At 38.1% G+C, this 27,059-nt stretch overlaps 1 protein-coding gene across 2 annotated transcripts in view; it reads right to left on the bottom strand.

Moving 5' to 3' along the window:
• The window catches only part of EFCAB5 (EF-hand calcium binding domain 5), a 170,979-nt gene that overhangs the window by 68,801 nt on the left and 75,119 nt on the right, over positions 1–27,059 (bottom strand). For both annotated transcript variants that reach the window (XM_026016130.2, XM_072747907.1), the window contains exon 9: positions 9,272–9,427. In XM_026016130.2, the coding sequence (XP_025871915.2) occupies positions 9,272–9,427 (156 nt within the window). The remainder of the gene's footprint in view (positions 1–9,271; positions 9,428–27,059) is intronic.

Genomic DNA, 27,059 nt, shown 5'->3' with positions numbered 1-27,059 from the left:
TGTTTTCTGTAGATGTATATCAAATCCTTAAATCAGGTAGTGTAAATACTCCAATTTTGTTCTTTTTCAAAATTATTTTGGCTATCCTGCATCCTTTGAAGTTCCATATAAATTTTAAAATTAGTTCTGTCAATTTTAATAAATAAACGCCACTTAGATTCCAAGTGAAATTTGGGTTGGAATTGTATTAAATGTATAGGTCATTTTGGGAACTAACAGTATTTAGTCTTTTGATTCATGAATACGGCCTTTGAGAGAATTGAGAAATGCTCTCTCTGTTTAGGTTTTTTTTTCTATTTCCCTCAGTAGTGTTTTTTAGTTTTTAGTCTATAGATATTGCATGTACTTTGTTCAATGTATCTCTAAGTATTTCATGTGTGTTATGTTAATGCCAATGGCATTTTAAAATTTCATTTTCCAATTGTTCATTGCTAATATATAGAAATACAATTGATCTTTGTGTATTGACTATATGTCTTGAAGCCTTACTAAATCATATATATGTTCTAGTGAATTCAATTTTTATTTTTATTTATGTATTTATTTATTAAGATTTTATTATTTATTCATGAGAGACACAAAGAGAGAGGCAGAGACACAGGTACAGGGAGAAGCAGGCTCCACGCAGGGAGCCTGACATGGGACTCAGTCCCGGGTCTCCAGGATCATGCCTCGGACTGAAGGCGGCACTAAACTGCTGAGCCACCCGGGATGCCCTCAATTTTTATTTTGAAAGATTCCTTAGGATTGGGGTGCCTGGGTGGCTCAGTTGCTTAAGCATCTGCCTTTGACATAGGTCATGAGCTCAATGTCCTGGGATCAGGCCGCAGATGGGGCTCCATACTAGGTGGGGAGTCTGCTTCTCCTTCTTCCTCTACCCCTAACCCTGCTCATGCACTCTCTCTGTCTGTCTCTCTCATAAATAAATAAACAAACAAACAAACAAACAAACAAATAAATAAATAAATAAATAAATAAATAAAATCTTTAAAAAAAATATTCCTTAGGATTTTATACATAGAAGATCATGAAATTCCCGAATAAACAAAGTTTTCTTTTTCTTTTTATGCCTTATTTCACTGGCTACTACTTCTAGCACAATGTTTATTTATTTATTTATTTATGATAGTCACAGAGAGAGAGAGAGAGGCAGAGACACAGGCAGAGGGAGAAGCAGGCTCCATGCACCGGGAGCCTGATGTGGGATTCGATCCCGGGTCTCTAGGATCGCGCCCTGGGCCAAAGGCAGGCGCCAAACCGCTGCGCCACCCAGGGATCCCTAGCACAATGTTAAATAAAAGTGGACATCTTTGCCTAGTCCCAGACATAAGGAGGAAATCATTAAAAATTTCACCATGAAGTATAACTGCAGGTTTTTCTTTTTTTCTTAAGATTTTATTTATTTATTCATGAGAGACACAGAGAGAGAGAGAGAGAGAGAGAGAGAGAGAGAGAGAGAGAGAGAGAGAGAGGCAGAGACACATGGAGCCTGATGCAGGACTCAATCCCGGGACCCCAGGATCAGGCCCTGCACCAAAGGTGGCACTAAACCGCTGAGCCACCCATACTGCCCTAACTGCAGGTTTCTCAGAGATGCTCTTTATGAGGTTGTAGAAATTCTATTTCTATTTGCTGAAATTTTTTTGTTTCTGTTTTTTAAATTTTGTTTTTTTAATTTAATTTTATTTATTTATGATAGGCACACAGTGAGAGAGAGAGAGAGAGAGAGAGGCAGAGACATAGGCAGAGGGAGAAGCAGGCTCCATGCATCAGGAGCCTGACATGGGATTTGATCCCGAGTCTCCAGGATCGCGCCCTGGGCCAAAGGCAGGCGCCAAACCGCTGCGCCACCCAGGGATCCCTGTTTTTTAAATTTTGAATAGGTGTTGAATTTTGCCAGATGATCATACATCTTTTCTTTTTTTTCTTTCTTTTCTTCTTCTTCTTCTTCTTCTTTTTTTTTTTTTTTTTTTTTTTTTTTTTTAGTTTCTTAATGTGGTGAATTGACTTGATCGAATTTTGAGTTTTAAACCAACTTTGCATCTCTGGGTTAAATTCCACTTGATCCTGATATATTTCCTTTTTAATATGTTGCTGAACTAATTTGCTATAATTAAATCAAAGATTTTTATATCTTGCTCATGGGGGATATTAGTCTATAGTTTTCTGTCTTGGAATCATTTTGTCTGGTTTTGATATAAGATTAATCCTGGTCATATAAAATGAGTAGGATGTGTTCTCTCTTCTATTTTTGAAAGACTGCACAGGTTTGGAATTACTTCTTCCTGGAACATTTGATAGAATTCATCAGTGAGGCCATATGGACCTAGAGTTTTGTGGAAAGGTTTTTAATGGCATTAATTAATTTCTTTATAGTGCAAGAGCATCCAGGTTTTCCATTTCCTCTTGAGTCAGACTTGGTAATTTATGTCTTTTGGTGAACTTATCCATTTAATCTAAGCTGCAAACTTACTGGCAAAAATTGTTCATAATGTTCCCTCATTGTTCTCTTAATGTTTTCAGGCTCTACGGTGGTGTCCCCTTTTTCTTTCCTGATATCAGTTATTTGTATCTTCTCTTTTTTCTTTGATCAGTCTACCTAGAGATTTATCAATTATATTAATATTTTCAAAGAACCAGCTTTTGTTTTGATTGATTTTCACTATTCTTTGTTTTCTATTTCATTTATTTCTGTCCCTTACTTTATCATCTCTTTCTTTCTACTTTTCATTTATTTAGTTTTGCTTTTCTTTTCTAGCTTTTTGAGATGGAAGCTTAGATCACTGATACTTGGACCTCTCTTATTTTCTTATGAAAGTACTCTATAAATTTCTAAGGACACTTTAGCTCTACAGCTCTAATGTTAACATATTGTGTTTAATTATCACTGAGTTGAAAATATTTCCTAATTTCTCTTGTAATTTATTTTTTGTCCATTGGTTATTTTGAAGCATTATTTAATTCCTAAATATTTGGGTATTTCTCAGCTATCTTCCTGTTACTGATTTCTAATTTGATTCTGCTCTAGTCAAAGAACATATACTATATGATTTCAATTCTTTTAAATTTATTGAGACAACTTTCGTGGTGTATCATATGATCATTTTGGTGAATGTTTCAAGTAAAATTGAAAAGTTTATAAATTTTATTGATTTTTTTCCAAGAACTAGCTCCTGGTTTTATGGAGCATGGTTTTTTTTTGTTTGTTTGTTTTTTGTTTTTTTGTTTTTTTAGTTTTTATATCAGTTATTTCTGCTCTAATCTTTATTATTTCCTTCCTTCTAGTTTTAGGTTTTGTTTATTCTCCTCCTAGCTCCTTTACATGAAAGGTTAGGTTGTTTGAGATTTTTCTTGCTTCTTGAGATAGGCTTGTATTGCTATAAACTTCCCTCTTAGAATAATTTTTACTGCATCCCAAAGGTTTTGGACTATTGTGTTTTCATTTTCATTTGTTTCCATGAAATTTTTTGTTTCTTCTTTTATTTCCTGGCTGACCCATTAATTGTTTAGTAACATGTTATTTAACCTCCATATATTTGTAGTCTTTCCAGATTTTTTCTTGTGGTTGATTTTTAGTTTCATAGCACTGTGGTCAGAAAAGATGCATAGTATGACTTTGATCTTCTTGAAATGTTGAGGCTAGTTTCGTGGGCTAATACATGATCTATTCTAGAGAATGTTCCATGTACACTTGAAAAGAATGTGTATTTTGCTGTTTTAGGATGGAATGTTCTGAATATATCTGTAAAATCCATCTGTTCTAGGGTGTGATTCAAAGTCATTGTTTCCTTGTTGACTTTCCGTTTAAATGATCTACCTATTGATGTAAGTGGGGTTATAAAATCCCTATTATTATTATATTATTATCAGTTAGTTCCTTTATGTTTGTTATTAACTGTTTTGTGTATTTGGGTGCTCCTATGTTAGGTATATAAATATTTACAATTGTTATATCTTCTTGTTGGGTTGTCCCCTTTATTATTATATAGTGTCCTTCTTTGTCTCTTATTACAGAGTTTGTGTTTTTTTAATGATTTTGTTTATTTGAGAGAGAGAGAGAGAGAAAGCATGAGTGGGGGCAAAGGAGGGAGGGAGAGGAAGAAGCAGGTTCCCTGTTGATCAGGGAGCCCAATGTGGGGCTAGATCCCAGGACCCTAGGATCATGACCTGAGCTTAAGGCAGATGCTTAACCAACTGAGTCACTCAGGCACCCCTGGATAGAGTATTCTTGGCTGTATATTTTTCCCATTTAGCACTTTTTAAAAAAATATTTTATTTATTTATTCATGAGAGAGAGAGAGAGAGAGAGAGAGAGAGGTGAGAGAGGCAGAGTGGGGAGAAGCAGGCTCCATGCAGGGAGCCTGAAAAGGGGCTTGATCCCAGGTCTCCAGGATCAGGCCCTGCAACGAAGGCAACACTAAACTGCTGAGCCACCCCAGCTGCCTGCCCACTTAGCACTTTGAATAATCATGCCACTCCCTTCTGGCTTGTAAAATATCTGTTGAAAAATCTCCTGTTAGCCTTATGGGTTTTCCCTTGTAAGTTACTACTTTTGTCTTGCTACTTTTAAGATTTTTTTCTTTATCACTATATTTTGCAAATTTAATTACAATATGTCTTGGTATGGGTCTGCTTTGTTGATTTTGAAGGGAGTTCTCTGTGCCTCATGGATCTGGATATCTGTTTCCTTTCCCAGATGAGGGAAATTTTCAGGTATCATTTCTTCAAATAAATTTTCTGTCCCTTTTTCTCTCTCTTCATCTTCTGGGACTCATAATACGAATGTTTTGTGTTATGAGTTCCCTAAGTCTAGTATCATTTTGTGTAATTTTTTTTTCCTCTTCTGTCCAGCTTGATTACTTTCCATTACTCTCTGTCTTCCAGGTCACTAATTCATTCCTCTGCTTTTCCCATCCTGCAATTCATTCCATTAAGCATGTTTCTTATTTCATTTATTGAGCCCTTTATCTGCTGTTATTTCTTATCTCTGTGTTAAGGGTCTCATTCACTCTTCTACTCTTTTCTCAAAACTAGCGAGTATCATTATGATCATTGCTTTAATTTCTCCATCAGGTATATTATTACATCTGTTTCATCTCTGGCTGTAGTCCTGTCCTGTATTTATTTGGGATAAATTTCTCTGTCTTCTCATTTTGTCTCCCCTCTGTGTCTGTTTCTGTATTTTAAGGAAGCCAGTTATGTCCTCTGCTTTTGAAAGTAGTGACTTTATGAAGAGGTGGTCCTAGAGTGTCTTGCAGCATAGTATCCCCTGTTTACCATAACCTGGCATTTCAGGACAGTATCCTATGTGTGTTGCTTATGCCCTGCTGTTGTGTCTGAGTCATTTTTCCTTTCAGTGCAGTCATCTGCACTGACACTTTGCCTGTTGTGGGCTGTGCTTGTTCTCTGTGTTGTTAGTGGGACCCATGCAGATCAACTCTGAGGGGGTGTACCTGTCAGGGAAATTGAGAGCAGGGCAGTTATGTTAGCAAAATTTCCACTAGGCCACTAGTCCTGAGCCAGATCCCCCAAAGTATTACAGTGGCTTGGGGCTGCATGATGGGGCAGCTGGGGATGTGAGGCTGGGTGTGGCTTGTGGCAATGGTTGAACTCAGTGGGTGATAGTGGCTGGGGGCACTTGGTGGCAGCTGTGTACCCGTGGCTGGGCAGGGCATGCACAGCTTTAACAAAATTTGCGCTGAGCCCTGGTCTTAGGCTACCAGCATCTGTGCAGCACTGCCTTCCACATGGCTCTGTGTTTATGCTGGGGAGGCAGAGGAGGAAAATAGTGCCTGCCAACTTCCTCATTTTCAAAGAAGTTTCCCAACATGTTCCAAAATCAGTATGAATAGATCTATCTCCTGTTTGCCCTGGTATCGTGTAAACTGCCATTTTTATGTTGGCTCTTCAAGCAGGCTGCTGTCTCTTTAAGGGTCAAAGCCCAGCTATCACTCATCCTTGCCAGGTGCTGAGACAGTTGACTTTTAAAGCTCCAGGCTCCAAGACCCACTAGTTTTACAAAATCACAGAATTCAGTCCCTCTGGTTTTTAAAGTCAAATATTATGGGGATTAATCTTCCCTGTGTGAGCTCCCTCTGCTCACATCCCCTCTGGTGTGAGGGCCCATTTCTCTCCTTCTCCCTGTGTGCAGCTCCCTCCCACCTCCCAGCAGCCTCACTCCACCTTTCTGACCTTCCTAACCTTTCAGATGTAGCTTCTTCTCTATATTTAATTGTGGAGTTTGCTCTGCCAGTCTTCAGAGCATCTCTGGTTTATTGGCTTGGATGTGGATGATACCTAGTTGCAAACGTGGGATGGGATGAGCTCATGGTCCTCCTACTCCACCACTGTCCCAAGCTCTCACCTGGTTCTTGCATTTTTGTTCAACTCAACAATCTCTGCCTTTTGACTGGACTATTTAGACCATATACATTTAACATAATTAGCATTATGGTTAGCTTTAAATATACAAATTTGCTATTTGTTCCATTTGTTCTTTGATTTTGCTTCTTTTCCTGCCTTCTTTCTATTACATTTTAATATTCCATTTATCTCCACATTGATTTATTAGCTCTATCTCTTTTTTCCTAGTAATTGCTTTAGATTTAACATTATGCAACTTAAAAAAAAAAAAAGAAATGGAAGGAAATTTTCCAATTTCATTCTGAGCCCAGCATTACCCTGAAACCAAAACCAGAAAAACCACTCCACCTAAAAAAGAGAACTCCACCTAAAAGTGGAGAACTTAAAAAAAAAAAAACAGAAAAACCACTCCACCTAAAAAAGAGAACTACAGGACAATATCTCTGATGATCATGGATGCAAAAATTTTCAATTAAATACTAGCAAATTGAATAAATCCAACAGTACCTTTAAAGAATTATTCACCACTCAAATGGGATTTATTCCTGGGCTGCAAGAGTAGTTCAATTTTTGTACTTTTTAATGTTTTTTTATTTTTTATTTATTTTTTTAAAGATTTTATTGGGCAGCCTTGGTGGCTTGGCAGTATGGCGCCGCCTTCCACCCAGGGCGTGATCCTGGAGACCCAGGATCGAGTCCCACGTCGGGCTCCCTGCATGGAGCCTGCTTCTCCCTCTGTCTGTGTCCTTGCCTCTCTCTCTGTCTCTGTGTCTCTCATGAATAAGTAAATAAAATCTATTTTTTTAATTTATTTTTTAAAAGATTTATTTATTTATTTATTTATTTATTTATTTATTTATTTATTACATTCACAGAGAGAGAGAGAGAGAGAGAAACAGGCAGATACACAGAAAGAGAGAACATGAGTGGGGGGAGAGGGGCAGAGGGAGAGGAAGCAGGAGAAGCAGACTTCCTCTGAGCCAGAAAGCTGGACATGGGGATTGATCCCAGGACCCTAGGATCATGACCTGAGCTGAAGGCAGACACTTAACCAACTGAGCCACTCAGGTGCCCCAATATTTGTACTTCTTAACCCAGTTTATATTTATCTCACAAACATTGTCAATAGAGCAGAGTTATGTTTCCCTACTCATGTTCACTGCTAGGAAGCTTAGATTCAAACTTGTAGATGACCCATAATAAATATTTAGGTCATTAGAGTATGAAATTTGGGCTTTGTTTCCAGCTTCATTTAGTATCCTTTCCTTCTTTTTTTTTTTTTTTAATCCTACTTTTAATCTATGTTCCTTTGTTGCATTTTATCTAATCTTGTAAGCTTCCGTAAATCTGTTATGGAACATAAGGATACAAACTAATATAAAGTTCATAAATAAATGTATTCCAATAAAGTTTGTATCTATTTTTGCAAATCCATTTGGTATCATGACATACTTGTATCCTTCCAAACACCATACTTAGAAATACTTGTAGATATCAACTTATCATGTTTTAAGAGGCAGCATAATAAATTGTGGTAAGCTTCTATTCCCAACAATTCTTTTCTATAAGAAGCCACTAGCAAAGAGAGTAAGCAAAAACAATCTTAAGCAACTCATTATTAAGAATGGGAAAGAGATTTAGAGACAAGTTGTACATTGTGAAATGCAGTGCCATGCAAGATGTGTTCTACAGGCTGGTACTAGTCTGTGACAAGAAAGATACAGAAACTGAGAATAGTATCCAGAAAGTTTTATAACAATTTGAGAAAGTAACTGATAATAAATCAGATTTGAATCTGATAATAAAACATGTAGATTGCCTAGGTGGCTCAGTCAATTGAGCATCTGACTTCTACTCAGGACATGATCTCAGGGTTCTGGCGCTGAGCCCCAAGTCAGGGTCCCCAGTCCCAGGGAAGTCTGCTTCCTCTCTTTTTTTTTTTTCTTTTTAAGTCTCTGCCATCCTCTCCCCAACTCAGGTCAAAGTTCATAGCAGCATAACACAAAGTCCTCCATCAAGTCCTCCCTCTTCCTCTCTTTTTGCGCCTCCCCCTGCTTGTGCTTTCTCTGTCTCTCTCTCAGATAAATAAATCTTTCTTAAAATGTGGATTGTATCTTGTATGTGCATTTTTCATTGAGTGTCAGTCCACAGTGGATTAGCAATTAAAAGCATCACCATCAACACCAACAGTGTTGGGCTGGTTGAGAGACAGGGGCACCCAAAATGGCGGACATCTCAAATTGGGTCAAAATGGCTGATCTTCCCGCCAAAGCAGCCAGGACCACCCCATCATCTCCAGTAAATCGAAGCCTAGACGGGAAACCGAAACTTTCCATCCAGGACTTTCCAGCCAGGGACCACCCTCCATCGTCTACTATCCCCACCCCCAGCCAATCACCTAGGGACATGGTGTTCCCTTGCCTAATTTGGCAAGGGATCCACCCAGATTCAGACCTGGAACCAAAAAGGCTTTAAAAACCCCACACTCCCCAACAGTGCGACTTCCCTGACTCCGGCCACCTCTCGGAGTCACAGAACCTGGCCCTCGCCCTGGAGCGCGCCCCATTAAAGCACTCTCGAACCTACTGCCTGGCTCTGCCGTTTTTTATTTCTCCGCCGTTCATTTGGAAAAAACCTAACAAACAGGTTCTTCACAAAAAAATAGTTTGAGAAGCACTGCTTTAAGAGTCTTATCCTACTGGGATGCCTGGGTGGCTCAGCAGGGGAGCATCTGCCTTTGGTTTAGGGCCTGATTCTGGATTCCCAGCATAGAGTCCTGCATCCGGCTCCCTGCATGGAGCCTGCTTCTCCTCCCTCTGAATGTGTCTCTGCCTCTCTCTCTCTCTCTTTGTGTCTCTTATGAATAAATAAATAAAATCTTAAAAAAAAAAAAAGAGTCTTATCCTACCTTCCCATGGTCACAATGCAGGAAGAGTTCAGCAAATATCTGCCTCCGCATGTCTGTTTTTATAACCTCCCGGAATTCATCTGCACAATGACAAAAGTGCTTAAGGAGTTTCTCGAACATTTCATTTTTAAAGTCTGCAACATATGAAGAGACGTACTGCAGAGAAAAGGAGGATAAATGATTACTTTAAAAATGGGCTCTTTATTTGGATTTTCCCAAGACTTCAGTCAATGTACATGAAAGGATTGGCTACAATTTTTTTCCGTATCCTTTGCTTGTCACATAGATAAAGCATTTTAATGTTAGTACTATTCCACATCTGTGCTGCACAGAATGGTGATCAATACAGTCCCCAAAACCACACACCAGTGAGACTATTTTTGGAGAAATTCCCCTCTAGATCACATCAGCATTATATAGGGCAGACTTTTTACTTCACAGTATGAAATAGCAGCAGTTATAAAATGTTGCCTGCAAATTAATAGTTCTAAAAAATTGAATGTAGTCTTTTTCTTGATATATGGCATATAAGATCATGTGTTTTCCAGGACTGGCTACATTTAATTATTGGAGTATAAGGTAATGGGGATTATAGGTGGATTTTCTGTCTTCTGACATTATAAAAAGTTATCCTTTGTCTATCTTTTTATTATTTTGAAAGTGTAGAGTCAGAAGACATATATGCTTGTGGGACATTTCTCCTCACCTCTGTTGGATAGATTCCCAGAAGTGGAATTGCTAACTTAGAAAGTAAATGCAACTGTATTTTTTATAGGTTTGGCATCAGGCTTGTGCCCTTTTGTGCCTCTACCACTAATGAATGAGAGGTTATTTCTCCTCAGCCTCACCACCAGTGTATATTACCTTCTGGATTTTTGCTCCTTTAATAGGTCAGGGACATTACATTCTTGATCTATACCTGACCATAATATCTTGTGTTATATATGTAGATCTAGCACTGGAAGACTTTCTGAATGAACTCCTCTTGAAATGTTAGCCCAACTCATAAGTCAATGATTTCCATCCCTATCCCAATCAAGCACAGTGGTAGCCAAATTTGTGCTGGTAGTCCAGTTTAGATTGACTAGCCATAAATGATTGGACCAGGGGATGATCCTTAACCTAAACAAACCCATTCGGGTTCTTTCCACCAGGAATTGGGAAATAGAACTGGGAAATGATCAGCTATCCTCTGAGAGGGGCTGGACCTATTTTAGTATATGTGCTGCCTAAGCGAGCACGGGGCTGGACCTATAAATGTAAACTTAAGAGTTGTTGGGTGACCAGATTCTTCCAGGTGAACTGAGAATGCAGGAACAGTCAGTACCTAGAGACAGATGAAACAGAAAGCAGAGAGAATAGTCTTGGTGTTTTCCAAGTCCCTGTTCTAATCTCTTCCGGAAGCCAGACCATATTCTTGCCCTTGGACTCCATACATTTCATTTTCAGCTGCATTAACTCAGGTTGGCTTCTATTTCTTGCAATTAAAGGATACTAATATAGTTTGTTTAAAATGAACATTTTGTTGGAATATTTTATTGACATGATTTTTGAAATGCAGGATATAGTAGATATCTCATTTCCTCATTAGTATCATCTAGACAAATTTAGAATGTATTATGTAAGAGATACATTAGGCTTGAATCCATGCTAATGAATCATAAACTATTATTCAACTGGCTTAGAGATCAAAAGGAAATTTTATTTTTTTTAAGATTTTATTTATTTATTCATGAGAGAGAGAGAGAGGCAGAGACACAGGCAGAGGGAGAAGCAGGCTCCATGCACCGGGAGCCCGACGTGGGATTTGATCCCGGGTCTCCGGGATCGCGGCCTGGGCCAAAGGCAGGCGCTAAACCGCTGCGCCACCCAGGGATCCCCCAAAAGGAAATTTTAAAGCAGAGTAAGAGAGCTCTTCTAAATATTTAGTTTTTTTGGTGACTGAAGCCTTCTAATTGTTATTATTTTTGATGGATCAATGAGTACAGTTAAGTTTTTATGTGTTACTTTGGGATGCAGAATAGTGTAATGGTTAAGAACTTGTATTTTCCCTCATCAGAATACCAATAGCATTTTTCACAGAACTAGAACAAAGAATCCCACATTTTGTATAAAACAACAAAAGATTTCAAATAACCAAAGCAACCTCAAAAAAGTAGAACAAATCTGGAGATATCACACTCCTTGATTTCACACTATACTGCAAGACTATAGTTATCAAAATAGCATGGTACTGGCATAAACACAGACACATAGATCAATGAATAGACAGCCCAGAAATAAACCTATGCATATATGGTCAATTAATTTATGACAAAGGAGGCAAGAACATAAAATAGGGAAAAGTCTCTTCAATAAATGGTATTGGAAAACCAGTTACATGCAAAAGAATGAAACTGAACCACTATCTTATACCATATACACAAAGCAAATTCAAAATGAATTAAAGACTTGAGTGTAAGACCTGAAACCAAAAACTTCTGGAAGAAGACACAGGCAGTAAACTCATTGACATTTGTCTTAATAGTATTTTTTGGACCATTCTCTTGAGGCAAGGGTAACAAAGGCATACTGATGGCACGGCCAACACACACATGAAAATATACTCAACATCACTAATCATCAGACAAATGCACATTAAAACCACAATAAGATATCACTTCACCCCAGTCAAACTATTATCAAAAAGAAAAAAAAACAACAAGTATTGGTAAGGATGTGGAGAAAAGGGAACACTTGTGTTCTGTTGGTGGAAATGTAAATTGGTACAGACAATATGGAAAACAGTGTGGACATTCCTCAAAAAATTAAAAACAGAACTACCATCTGATCCAGCAATTCTACTTCTGAGTATTTATCTAGAGAAAATGAAAACACCAATTTGAAGAGATATATACATACATTAGCATTTTATTTACAATAGCCAAAACATAGAAGCAACCTAAGTGTCCATCAGTAGATGAATGGACAAAGAAAGTGTGGTATATGTATGCAATGGAATGTTACTTAGCCATAAAAAAGGAGATCTTGCCATTTGCAACAACATGGATGGACCTAGATGGTACAATGCTAAGTGAAATAAATCAGACAGTAAAAGACAAATACTTATGATTTCACTTACATATAGAATCTAAAAAGCAAAACAAATGAACAAACAAAATAGAAAGACTTCAAGATACAGCAAACAAATTGTTGACTACCAGAGTGGGGAGGGGTTAGGAGGTAGGTAAAATAGTTGAAGAGGAATAAGAGAGACAAACTTCCAGAAACAAACCAAATAAGTCATGGGGATATAATGTACAGCATAGGGAATATGGTCAATAATATTGTAATGACTTTGTATGGTGACAAACGATAATAAGACTTAATCATGGGTACCATTTCATAATGTATAATAATATCAAATCACTATGATATGTCTCTGAAACTAATAGGACATTATAACCCAATTTTACTTAAATTAAAAAAAGAGAAGAAATCTGGGAAAGGTGACAGGGACTATAGGAAGTATTGCAATTTTAAATAGGATGGTGTGGTAGATTTGGAGATACATTGCACAGATTCCCCATTATAGTAAGAAGGTGGTCAGCAGACAGTCTTTAGCTTTCACCTCCTTCAGACTCTGCTTCCACTGGTGAAAGCCAGCATGCCTTGGTGATGTCTTTCATAGGGCAGCCTGAATTCAGTAATTAAATAAGAGAGCAATATAGAGGCCTGGACATTCAACCTGATGAAGGATACACTAATGGGCAATAATACTTGGCTTCAGTATTGCTCTCTTCTGGGTTGGATGAGGCTTTATCAGGCCTGTATTGCAGCCAACTTCTCCTGTCTAATTCTGTTTCACTTCTCCCCCTTTATAGCTATTGATCCCTAATTAATAATCTGCACACCAACATCTGCATCAGCACCTACTTTCAGAGATTGCAACCCGAGGGAAGGCCTCATTGAGAAGGTAACATTTAAGCCAAGAAGGAGAGGAGGGAGTAAACCACATGGAAATATGGGAGAAGCACTGTCCTGGAAAAGTGCTAAGGCCCTGAAGTGAGAACATGCCTGGAGTTTTCTAGAAAAAGCAAGGCAGCTAATATGGTAGAGGCAGAATGAGGGAAGAGTGGAGAGAGAGGTGAAGAAAAAGGAGTCACCAGACAGATCATGTTGAGCCCTGCGGCCATGTTAACGACTTTGGTTTTTCCTTTAAGTAAGATAGGAAGCCATGAGAGGATTTTGAGCAGAAGACTGCCTTTATCTATGTTTCTATACCCCTTTTTTAAAATCTTATTTTCTTTTTTTTTTTTTTTTAATTTATTTATGATAGTCACACAGAGAGAGAGAGGCAGAGACACAGGCAGAGGGAGAAGCAGGCTCCATGCACCGGAAGCCCGACGTGGGATTCGATCCCGGATCTCCAGGATCGCGCCCTGGGCCAAAGGCAGGCGCCAAACCACTGCACCACCCAGGGATCCCTAAAATCTTATTTTCTTTAGTGATTTCTATATCCAAAGTGGGGCTCAAACTCACCCTGAGATCAAGAGTCACATGCTCTTCCCGGTGAGCCAGCCAGGAGACCCTACCTTTCATTTTAAAAGGCAAGGGTGAATGCAAGGGCTTCAGTCAGGAGGCTAATGAAATAAGGCAGTTTGTGAAATGATGATGGCTTACAACAGAGTGCAGGTGGTGAGAAGACATTAGATTCTAAACATTTCTGGAAGGTGAAGACCAAAAAACTTCACATTTTGAAACCTATCTGGTTCAAATCCCAGTTCCCATATGGCTGAGAAATCTTGGCTAAGCCACTGAACTTTCTAGTTTCTTCATTTGTGAAACGTGTATCACAGCAGCTATCTCACTGGGTCAGGAAGAGGATCCTGTGTATGTACAGAATATAGATATTTCATGTAATAAGTTCCTTGTAGCCATTGCTCTTGCTTTCATTTGAGCTAGGTAAGAAATTAATCAAGAAAGTTTTCTCTAAAAAAAAAAAAAAAAAAAAAAAAGTTTTCTCTATAAAATGAAAGTCCTCTTGGCTGACATACCTATTTAGAAGGAAAAACCTAATGAAATCAGTGATTCTCAAAAAGTGGTCCCTTGACCATATCCCCCGAGGGCTTTTGGAAGCTCTGAGAGCATCACTTGAGAGCTTGTTAGAAATGTAAATTTTGTATAAACATACAGGTGCATGCATCCCTTTGAATTAGTATTCCTGTATACTTTAGGCAAATACCCAATAGTGCAATTGCTGGATAAGGTAGTTCTATTTTTAACCTTTTGAGGAACCTCCAAACTGGCTGCACCAGTTTGCATTTCTACTAACAGCGCATGAGTGTTCCTTTTATAGCAGCATTACTTATAATAGCCAAGATATGGTAGCAACCCAAGTGTCCATCAATTGATGAATAGATAAAGAAGATGGAATAAAAAAAATAAAGAAGATGGAATATATGGCATATATATATATAAAATAGAATATTATTCAGCCATAAAAAAGAGTGAAATATTGCCATTTACAATGATATAGATGGAGATAGAGAGTATAATCCTAAGTGAAATAGGTTAGAGAAAGACAAATACCACATAATTTCAATCATATGTGGAATTTGGGAAACAAAACAAACAAGCAAAGGGAAAAAAGTAAGACCGAGAGAGAAGCAAATCAAGAAACAGACTCTTAATTATAGAGAACAAACTGATGGTTACCAGAGGGGAGGTGGGTAGGGGAATGGGAATGGGAATTAAAGAACACACTTGTAGTGATGAGCACAGAGTGATGTATGGAAATGTTGAATTACTATATTGTATACCTGAAACTAATATAACATTGTAAGTTAACTAACTGGAAATGAAATAAAAACTTTCTTAGAGATATAGGGTGGGGGAGGGGCAGAGGGAACAGGAGAGAAAGAAAATCTCAAACAGGCTCCACACCCAGCATGGAGCCCGACTTGGGGCTCAGTATCATGACTGTGAGATCATGACCTGCACTGAAATCAAGAGTCAGATGCTTAACTGATTGAGCCACCCAGGTGCCCTAAAATAATTTTTTTAAAAAGATTTTTAAAATGTATTTATTCACGAGAGACAGAGAGGCAGAGACACAGGCAGAGGGAGAAGCAAGCTCCATGCAAGGAGCCCGATGTGGGACTCAATCCCGAATCCTGGGATCATGCTCTGAGCTGAAGGCAGATGCTCAACCGCTGGCTGAGTCCTGCCAAAATAAAAACTTAAGAAAAAAGAAAGAACACAGTTTTTTTTGGTGGCTATTAAAGCAAAATGTATATAAAGAAAAACTTTTTTTTTTTTTTTTTTTTTAAAGAGCACATGGGTGGTTCAGTGGCTAACTAAGTATCTGCCTTTGGTTCAGGTCATGATCCCAGGGTCCTGGGATCGAGTCTTGCATCAGGCTCCCCATAGGGAGCCTGCTTCTCCCTCTGCCTATGTCTCTGTCTCTCTGTGTGTGTCCCTCATGAATAAATAAACAAAATATTTTAAAAAAAGAAATGTAAATTTAGGGGCCCTACTCTAGACCTACTGAATCAGAAACTCCGGAGTGGGACCTAGAATCTGCGTTCCTTCTGGAAGCAAAATAGATTTCCAACTCTTAACTGGGCTTCTTTCAATCACAAGTATGGAGAGTCAGAACAGAAATAATATGAGTAGAGGATCCCTGGGTGGCTCAGCGGTTTGGCACCTGCCTTTGGCTCAGGGCATGATCCTGGAGTCCCTGGATTGAGTCCTGCATCGGGCTCCCGGCATGGAGCCTGCCTCTCCCTCTGTCTGTGTCTCTGCCTCTCTCTCTCTCTCTCATGAATAAATAAGTTCTTTTAAAAAAATAAAAAATAAAAACAACTAATGCTAATTATATACTCAACAAAGCAGAAATATATTTTCACTCTTTAGATTCCTATTTTTTTTAACTCTTTTGATTTTAAAAAATCAGAATCAGGGGATCCCTGGGTGGCGCAGTGGTTTGGTGCCTGCCTTTGGCCCAGGGCGCAATCCTGGAGACCCGGGATCGAATCCCATGTCAGGCTCCTGGTGCATGGAGCCTGCTTCTCCCTTTGCCTGTGTCTCTGCCTCTCTCTCTCTCTGTATGACTATCATGAATTAAAAAAAAAAAAATCAGAATCATTTGGTTAACAAATGAATAGAACAAAGGCTTTATTCAATATCCAATAATAATAAAAGTGACAGACTGAAACACATGATTTTTCACCTGCTAGTGAAAGATATAGCTTAGGCAATGTTATGGTTTAGGTTGTGCCCCCTCAAAGTTCACATACATTGAAGGCCTGAACCCTAGTACCCCAGAATGTGACTGCATTTTGAGATAGGATCTTTATTTTTTATTTTTTTAAAAGATTTTAATCAGTTATTTGAGAGAGAGAGAGAGAGAGAGAGAGAGCACACAAACAGGGGGGAGGAGCAGAGGCAAAGGGAGAAGTAGACTCCCTGCTGAGCAGGCAGCCCAATGATGGACGATGCGATGTGGAACTCAATCCCAGGACCCTAATATCATGACTTGAACTGAAGGCAGATGCTTAACCGACTGAGCCACCCAGGCACTCTTGAGATAGGATCTTTACAGGGGTAATTAAATTAAAATGGGGTCATTAGGGTGGGTCATAAGCTAATATGACTAGTATCCTAATAAGAAGGGGAAATTTGGATGCAGACTTACAGAGGAAAGACCATGTGGAGGTGCAGGGAAAAGATGACCATCTATAAGTCAAGGACAGAGGTCATCAGAAGAAACCAACCCTGCCAATACCTTGTTTTGGACTTGCAGTCTCCAGAACTATGAGAAAATTAAATTTCTGATGTTTAAGTCACACAGTACTTTGTTATGGTAATTCTAGCAAACTGATGCAATAAGGAGTTGCCAATCAGTAAATTCCTTAATTTGTGTATTTCCTACAGCTGAAGACCACCTACGAAGATGCACACCTTGGAGGATAATTTACCATGGACCATCCCATTTCCCGGTTTTAAATTTCCTCATTTCAAATAATAATAATAATGACAACAAATAAAATTTTTTAAAAATAATAAAATTCCTTCATTTCATCCCAAGGTTTCCTCACACAGTTTTTGCTGCAACATATTGCTGCTCCTACGTCTACCTCCACTAAGGCCATCATTCTTCCTTCTTCTGCCCTTCCTTGCCATATAGCTCAAAACACATGAAAAACAAAATGAGCAGAACAAAACAGCAAAAATTACAAAATGCAAATTACAAATAACAGAATAGAGAGCCACTCAGATACATACCATTCTGGGGAAAATGCACAGCCTGGATTTAGTAGAATATATTCAAGGAAAGACTTGAATATAAAGACCCAAATAGTCTTTGGGTAATTTGGTGAAGCCTCTCATTTAAAATTTAAACTTTGAGCCACGTCAGTTTGAAGTCCTCAGACTGTGTGACTGATAGAAAACAACTGAGCAGGGCCATCTGGGTGGTTCAGTGATAGAGCATCTGCTTTTGGCTCAGGTCATGATGTGGGGGTCCTGGGACTGAGTTCTGCATTAGGCTCCCTACAGGGAGCCTGCTTCTCCCTCTGCCTGTGATTCTGCCTCTCTCTGTGTGTCTCTCATGAATAAATAAATAAAATATTTTTGAAAAAAAGAAAAGAAAACTGATCATAAGAAAGGGACTATCTCAAAGCAGAGCACTGTGGAGCAAGAACAGGCTAAGTCCCAGAAAAGAGAATTCAGGCAGAGGCACAGTCCTTATTCACTCCTGCACCAATTCCTTAGTGTCACAGAATCTGAAGTTAATATTTAAATCCTAGTGGATAGTATTTGTAGTTTTGCATATAGCCCATTATATGATTCGGGTGCAGACTTCATACCACTTGAAGCCCAGGCCAACTGAAGGATGCTCCTGGGAAACTGACCCTTACTTTACCCAGTCCCATAGTAAACAAGAAGGTATTAGATTGTTTTCACTTGCCCCTGGTGAGCAGGTAGATGTGTGGCCAGAGTCTTCACAATGATCAGGTGGGAGATAAGATCAAAGCAAAGAGAACTCCTCAATGAGGGTGGTCAATTGCCTCAGTTTCCCTGGGACTTCCCTAGTTTTAGCACTGAGAGTCCAGTGTTCTAAGAAACCCCTCAGAGATGAGCAAACCAGGATGGTTTGAAAATCTAGACATTAATCCATGCCAATGGTTTAATTCCTATGGAAAACTTTGGAGAACCTCTGTTTGGAAGCATGGTGTGTTGTATCCTGCTTGGATATTCTGGATATTCTTGGATATTCTTGGATATTCTGTTGTATCCAGAAATGCAGACCATTTCTGTAAATATCTAAATCCTTTGCCATAAAAGAAACTTCACAGCCTTTAACTATGTGTGAAGCAATCATTCCATTACCATCCCATTGGATAACCACACATGGGGCAAACAGGACAGAGAGTTCTTATTCTATGGTATGCATTCATCCATTCTCAGTCCATTTGTTGTATTTATATAATCACATGATAAAGAATATATAAATGTTTGTTACAGATAACTGGGAATGACAATGAACACAAATGACAACCTGAGTCAGGATTCTGGTGCCTAGAGTGAGCAGGTCATACCTCCTGATAAGTAGGTCATACCCCCCTAGAGAATAGTCTTTTAAAAGATCCCACTCTTGGGCAGCCCCGGTGGCCCAGTGGTTTAGCGCCACCTTCAGCCCGGGGTATGATCCTGGAGACCTGGAATCGAGTCCCACGTTGGGCTCCCTGTGTGGAGCCTGCTTCTCGCTCTGCCTGTCTCTCTCTCTCTCTCTCTCTCTCTCTCTCTTTCCCCCCCGCCCCATCATGAATAAATAAATAAAATCTTAAAAAAAAAAAAAGATCCCACTCTTGGGGATTCCTGGGTGGCTCAGCGGTTTAGCACATGATCCTGGAGTCCCAGGATGGAGTCCCACATGGGGCTTCCTGCATGGAGCCTGCTTTTCCCTCTGCCTGTGTCTCTGTCTCTCTCTCTGTCTCTCTCTCTCTGTGTCTCTCATGAATAAGTAAATAAAATATTTAAAAAGTAAATAAATAAAAATAAGAGATTCCACTCTTGTTTGAGAAACCTATACTTTGTATTACTTTGTATTACTTGTAAAAGTTGGAGGAACTAACTTTGAAATTACACCAGGGAAAGAATATAACCTAGGCCAGAGCCAGTTGATACTATCAGTAGAAACAGAAGTATGTCAGTCTCTGGAGCCCCCAGAGGTGGGGAAAGAAGATCTGCAGTGAAAAGAAGTCAGCCTCCCTCAGTTCCTCACTGTGGGGTCTTTGGAGTTTCTCTTCTACCTGAGGCTGTCTTTACCTTTCACTCCATGAACTCTTGTCATACTAAAAGTCATCACTCATGGTTTAGAGATAAGAAAGTTCCTTTCCCTGGTAGTGCATGGTGATGCATTCTTCAGATAGCATTTTCCCCACAGAAAGTCACTCTTATGAAGAACTCCATTTCGGGCACAAACTACAGACCCCAGAGGAGCCTGGGTGGCTCAGTTAGTTAAGTATCTGTCCAATTCTTGATCTCAGCTCTTGATCTCAGGGTTGTAAGTTCAAGCTGGGTGTGGATTCTACCTTAAAAAGTAACAAAAAATAAATAAAATAAAATAAAATAAAATAAAATAAAATAATAAAATAAACCACAGACTCCAGTCACTATATAAAATATCCCTTCTATTTGGAAAATGGGTTTCATGTTCCAAAAAACCTACAGAGACCTTTTTTTTTGGAGAGGGGCATGCAGCCATTTGTGGGACTGTCATTAAAAAATTATGGGCATTTTAACAACTCCAGGTAGCTTTTGCTTTAAGATGTATCATGCTTATCTCTCAGACTTCTCTGGAAGCAAATTATTAGAAAATTCTTTATCATAAAAAGGAAAATTATCAAAACAAATGGAATTTCTAGAGCTCAAAAAGTCCAGGAAATTAAAAGAAACTTCCTACCTAAAAAATTTAACTATGTTGTCTATAACCACATTAATGGTGGTTTTCGTCTATTGATAAAAAAAATTAATCAGATAGTGAAATGAAAGGGTAAATCCTCTGTAAGGTTGAAATCTGGAAATTTCAGGAAAGATACACTTGTCAGCACCTGCTTACTTCTGGCCTGAGCACAATAATGGAAACCCAGTGAAATCCAAACTTTAAGACCTCAGTTCCTTTTTAAACTTGCAAACAATATCTACTTTGACAACTCAACCAGTGTTAAAATGATACAACTGCTAAGTTTTGTCTGCTGGAATGAGTTGTCTTTTGGAAACCAGAGTGTTCTGAGAATTTAACAAGCCTGACATTCTCCCAAAACATATTTTTTTTTGTATAAATATTCAACTTACAAAACAAAAATCCCAAATAAATCAGTACATTCTACATCTTAAATTACTCCTGTCAACATAGAAATGTCTAAAGGTTCCTTTGAAAGTTAGGGGCGACAGGTATGGCAGGTCATTAAACCTATTGACCACCAGATGAGTTTCCTATATGAAATCTGCCCCACTGAAGTCTCTTTTATTTTATTATGCATCCCTTGGCAGTGATGAATATAATAATCATAATGCTTTGTACCTGTTGGTTGCTTTGTAATTGTCTTGTGGTGGTGTTCCTTAGTTTGCTTATACTTTGACCCTGGATCCCACTCTGGTTCCATCCAGCTTGTCTATGTCTTCATGCTCATATACACACACACACACATACACACACACATGCACACATCCATACACACATACACTGTATGTACTCACAGGCACACTTCCGTACAACAATGCATTATCTGGCCCTCAAGGGTAAAAAATACAACTTCTGACTTTGACATCTCTCTTCCAGAAAGTAAATATTCATTATTTAGTATATACTCAATAACTGAGAGACTAGATATGAATATATTCTTCTCTAATATGTTATAAAGAATATAAATATTCTTCTAAAAGTAGTTATTTTTGGTCTTCATTTACGGAATAAAACAGATGAAAAGCAAGAGAGGTTATACTCCACAAAAAGATTGTCACCTGTTCATTTATCCATCAAAAATAGACACCTAGGAAAATGGTATGTATATGGAAGCATCTGTGATCATATGTTCTCTCCATTTGTCTTTCTCTATATATTATTACTCAATGATTCTGTTTTCTCCAAACACGCTCCATCCTGAATGCTAATTACACTGCTCATTACAAATGATCACAGGTAATTGCATGGCGCAGTATCTCCACTGGATGGCACGTGTGTGTAATATCTTGCCTTTGAGCCCAACATTTACAATTTTATTTTCTTCCAGTTTGATTAAATGAGTGTTGACAAAATAGCCTTAAAGCAAATCTCTTTAAAAACAAATATTCCAAACACTACTTCTATGTCATATGCTATATAGAATGGCTCAATGATTTGTTGATCAGATAATTAAATATTTTCAACAAATATTTCTATACAGGGGATCCCTGGGTGGCTCAGCAGTTTAGCGCCTGCCTTTGGTCCAGGGTGTGATCCTGGGGACCCTGGATCAAGTCCCACATCGGGCTTCCTGCATGGAGCCTGCTTCTCCCTCCACCTGTGTTTCTGCCTCTCTCTCTCTCTGTGTCTCTCATGAATAAATAAATAAAATCTTTTAAAAAATTTAAAAAATATTTCTATACAAGAAATATTTTCTTGATTTCTCTTGATGTAATAATTCTTCTCTATAATGAAAGTACCTGAATATGGGTTGTTTACACTTCAGGAAGAGAAGTTGGGAAATGTCAGGAAAACTAATATTAATAGCTCAAACCACTCATTAAAACAAAATTGTGTGTGTGTGTGTGTGTAGACATATACTATATATATATACACACAAAGGTATTATGTAGAATGTTAATGAGTTTGTATCAAGTATCATTGGGTTTACATGACTTAACCCATTTCCTCATTTTAATTGTATGGATATACATACACACATATATACACATATCATATTTGGATATATATGTATTTGTATATGATTTGTGTGTATGAATACATGTACATGTGTATATGTATATATTTACTGAATTAATTAAAATAAAGAAAGAAAGAAGGAAAGTAAAACTGACATCAGACTTCACAACATTCGATACCAGGAAACAATTAAGCAAAGTCTAATTGTTTTTAGGTGAAAAGAAATTATGACCTAATTACACTATACCCATAAACAGTATATTTTTAGAGGCAACATGTGGACATTTTCAACACAAAAGAACTCAGAAAATATAATACGTATATGGCCTTCCTGAAAAAAACTACTTTATAATAAATTCAGCCAATTACGAGATGAATCAAAATAAGTAGTTCAGGTATAGCAAAGCCATTATAAAAGGACAGGAAGTGCTATTTATTTATTTATTTATTTATTTATTGTTGCTTGTTTGTTTTTAAAGATTTTATTTATTTATGAGAGATACAAAGAGAGAGAGGCAGAGACATAGGCAGAGGGAGAAGTAGGCCCGGGACACCGAGGGACACTGAGATCACGCACTGAGCCGAAGGCAGAGGCTCAACCACTGAGCCACCCAGGTATCCTAGAACTGCTTTTTATTTTGGTGTAGTCCTAATAGTTTAATTTGCTTGTGGAAACATATCTAAAAAGATGTTTCTACAGCTAATGTCAAAGAAATTACTGCTTCTGTTTTCTTCTACAAAATTTATGGTTCAGGTCCCACTTTCAGATCTTTAATCCTTTTTGAGGATTTTGTGTGTGTGTGTGTGTGTGTGTTTATGGTGTGAGAAAGTGTAGCTGTCTAGTTTTTCCAATACCATTTGTTAAAGAGACTGTCTTTTCCCCATTGTATATTCTTGCCTCTTTTGTCAAAGATTAATAGACCATACAATTGTGGGTTTATTTCTGGACTCTCCATTCTGTCCTCTTGATCTATATATCTATTTTTATGCCAGTATCATATTGTTTTGATTATTATGGCTTAGAATATATCTTTTTTTAAAAGATTTTATTTATTTATTCATGAGAGACACAGAGAGAGAGAGAGAGAGAGAGAGAGAGAGAGAGGCACAGACAAAAGCAGAGGGAGAAGCAGGCTCCACACAGGGAGCCTGACGTGGGACTCGATCCCAGGTCTCCAGGATCACACCCTGGGCCGAAGGTGGCGCTAAACCACTGAGCCACTGGGGCTGCCCTAGAATATATCTTGAAACCCAGAATTGTCATAACTACAGCTTTGTTCTTCTTTCTTAAAATTGCTTTGGCTATGTGGGGTCTTCTGTGGTTCCTTACAAATTTTTTGATTATTTGTTCTAGTTTTTATATAGCAAAGGAAACCATTAACAAAACAAAAATGCAACCTTCTGAATGGGAGAAGATATTTGCAAATGATGGTTTTCGATAAGGAGTTAATACCTAAAATATATAAAGAACTTATATAACTCAATACCAAAAAAATAATCCAACTAAGAAACAGAGGACCTGAATAGACATTTTTCCAAAGAAAACATACAGATGGCCAACAGACACATGGAAAGATGAAAGATGCTCAATGTCCCTAATCACTGGGGAAATGCAACTTAAAACCAGAATGAGATATCTCACACCTGTCAGAATGGCTAAAATAAAAAATACAAGAAATAATAAATGTTAGTGAAGATACAGAGAAAAAGGAACCATCGTGCACTGCTGGTAGAAATGTAAATTGGTGCAGCTACTGTGGAAAACAGTATGAAGGTTCCTCAAAAAATTAAAGATAGAATTACCATATGATTCAGTAATTCCACTACTGAGTATTTACCCAAAGACAATGAAAGCACTAATTTAAAAAGATAAATGCAACCCTATGTTTATTGCAGCCCTGTTTACAATGGCCAAAATAAGGAAGCAACCTAGGTGTCCATCAATAGATGAACAGATAAAGAAGATATGGTACGGGATGCCTGGGTGGCTTAGTGGTTGGGCACCTGCCTTTGGCTCATGTCATGATCCCGGGAGCCGGGATTGAGTCCCGCATCGGGCCCCTGTGAGGAACCTGCTTCTCCCTCTGCCTATGTCTCTGCCTCTCTCTATCTCTGTCTCTGTCTCTCACGAATAAATAAATAAATCTTTAAAAAAAAAGATACGTACATATATATGCAAGGAATATTATTCAGTCATAAAAAATAAATCTTGTCATTTGCAATAATGTAGATGGACCTAGAGAATATAATGCTAAGTGAAATAAGTGATTCAAAGATTAATATCTTATGATTTCACTCACATGTAGAATTTGAGGAACAAAACAAATGAACAAAGAAAAAAGGAAACAAAAAAACAGACTCTTAAATGCAGAAGACAAACTGGTGATTGCCAGAAGGGAGGTGAGTGAGAGCGATGGGTGAAATAGATAAAGGGGATTAAGAGTATACTTATGAGCACTGAGAAAAGTATAGAATTGTTCAATCATTATATTATATATCTGAAACTAATATAACATTGTATAATTACACCTCAATTTAAAAAAGGAGGGGGACAGGGCTCCTGGGTGGCTCAGTCCATTAAGTGTCCAACTCTTGATTTCCGCTTAGGTCCTATTTCAGGGTTGTGGGATGGAGCCCTTACTTGGACTCTGCCCTCAGTGCATGGAGTCTGCTTGTTCCTCTCCTGCTCCTCCCCCCAATCCCCTCCCTCTCAAATAAATAAGTGAAATATTAAAAAAATAAAAATAAATTTTATTTTTTTTAATTAATTAATTTATTATAGTCACAGAGAGAGAGAGAGAGAGAGGCAGAGACACAGGCAGAGGGAGAAGCAGGCTCCATGCACCCGAGCCTGACGTGGGATTCGATCCCAGGTCTCCAGGATCGCGCCCTGGGCCAAAGGCAGGCGCCAAACCGCTGCGCCACCCAGGGATCCCTAAAAATAAATTTTAAAAAAGGACAGCAAGTGAATCTCAAATCCATTAGTTCAAGATTAATCAACTATGGGAATTATAATTACAGAAAAGAAAGTGAATAATGTAAATCTGCATAAAATAAAAATTATAAAATAACTAAAATTGGGAAACAAGGAAAAAGAAGATGAAGGAGTATTAAATACCTTCATCTTTTATAGTAGAGTGTCAATTGTTATTTCTATAATTGAAATATGTGATTAAAAATAATGAATGGAGGGATCCCTGGGTGGCGCAGCGGTTTGGCGCCTGCCTTTGGCCCAGGGCGCGATCCTGGAGACCCGGGATCGAATCCCACATCGGGCTCCCGGTGCATGGAGCCTGCTTCTCCCTCCGCCTGTGTCTCTGGCTATCTCTCTCTGTGACTATCATAAATAAATAAAAAAAAAAATTAAAAAAATAATGAATGGAGGGGCACCTGGATGCTTCAGTCAGTTAGGCGTCTGACTGTTGATTTTGCCTCCGGTCATGATCTCAGGGTTTCAAGCCCAGAATCGAGCTTCACATTGGGTATGGAGCCTGCTTAAGTTTCTCTTCCCTCTGCCCCTGCCCCACCCTCCTCTCTAAAAAATATAAATAAAATAATAATAAGTGGATCTTCGTAATAATAATAATAATAATAAAATCTTCATCATAGAGTCTTAGAGTGATTTTAGAATAATTTTTGTGAGGTTATGTTCAATTTCAATAATTACTTTTATTTCAGATTTTCTTTTTCCATTGGAATCAGCTACAATATAATATTTTTTATTTTAAGTAACAAAATTTATAACAGATTTTATGATCATCTACGTTGCTATATACCCATCTATCTATTAAGACAGTATATAAAATTGTTTTACATAAAGCTCACCTAAGGTAACAATAGTTATTTCTGGGTAAGAAATTTGTGGTGATTTTATTTATCATTTATTTGTTTTAAAGACTTATTTATTTTTAGAGAGGGAGGAGAAGCAGAGGGGCAGAGGGAGAAAGAGAGAATCTTAAGCAGACTTCCCAGTGAACACATAGCCTAATGCAGGGCTCAGTCTCACAATCCTGAGATCATGACCTGAACTGAAACCAAGAGTTGGACATTTAGCCAACTGAGCCACCCAGGCACACCAATTTGTGGTTATTTTAAAACCTCTGTCTTGGTAGCCCAGGTGGCTCAGTGGTTTAGCGCTGCCTTCAGCCCAGGGCATGATTCTGGAGACCAGGGATCGAGTCCCACGTCCGGCTCTCTGCATGGAGCTGGCTTCTCCCTCTGCCTGTGTCTCTGCCTCTCTCTCTCTCTCTCTCATGAATAAATAAATAAATAAATCTTTAAAATTTTTAAAAAATAAAATAAAATTTCTGTCTTTGTACTTTTATGTTTTGTTTGAATTCTTTTTTGATAACAGTAATATTTACAAAATTGAATACTTTTTCTTGAAAAAATATGCCAATGTATTAACAAAAATTCAAAGTTATGGGAATATATATATTATTATTTTATTTTATGTTTATCTATTGTTTTAAAATTCCCCACCACATCCCACTTTTAAGAGTTTTAAGTCTATAATTTCTCATCATTTAAACATTTAGTAGCATTCCACATAATTAGATACAAGATTCCACATAATCAGATATAAGATTCTGACTCAGTAATTATTTAAAAGAGTATTTTTAAAATTTCCAAATGATTGGACTTCAATAATTTTAAAATATATTACTTTCCAGTTTTATTACATAATGATTTTTTTTAAAAGATTTTTATTTATTTATTTGAGAGAGCGTGAGAGAGAGCATGAGAAGGAGGAAGGGCAGAAGAAGAAGCAGACTCCCCGCTGAGCAGGGAGCCCAATGGGGGGCTTGATCTGAGGATCATTAGGATTATGACCCGAACCAAAGACAGACGCTTAACTGACTGAGCCACCCAGGC

This window comes from Vulpes vulpes, chromosome 2 (genome assembly GCF_048418805.1).
Source record: "Vulpes vulpes isolate BD-2025 chromosome 2, VulVul3, whole genome shotgun sequence".
Taxonomy (NCBI): domain Eukaryota; kingdom Metazoa; phylum Chordata; class Mammalia; order Carnivora; family Canidae; genus Vulpes; species Vulpes vulpes.
The sequence above is the reverse complement of the archived record's forward strand: the minus strand, read 5'-3'. Positions and strand labels throughout refer to the sequence as shown.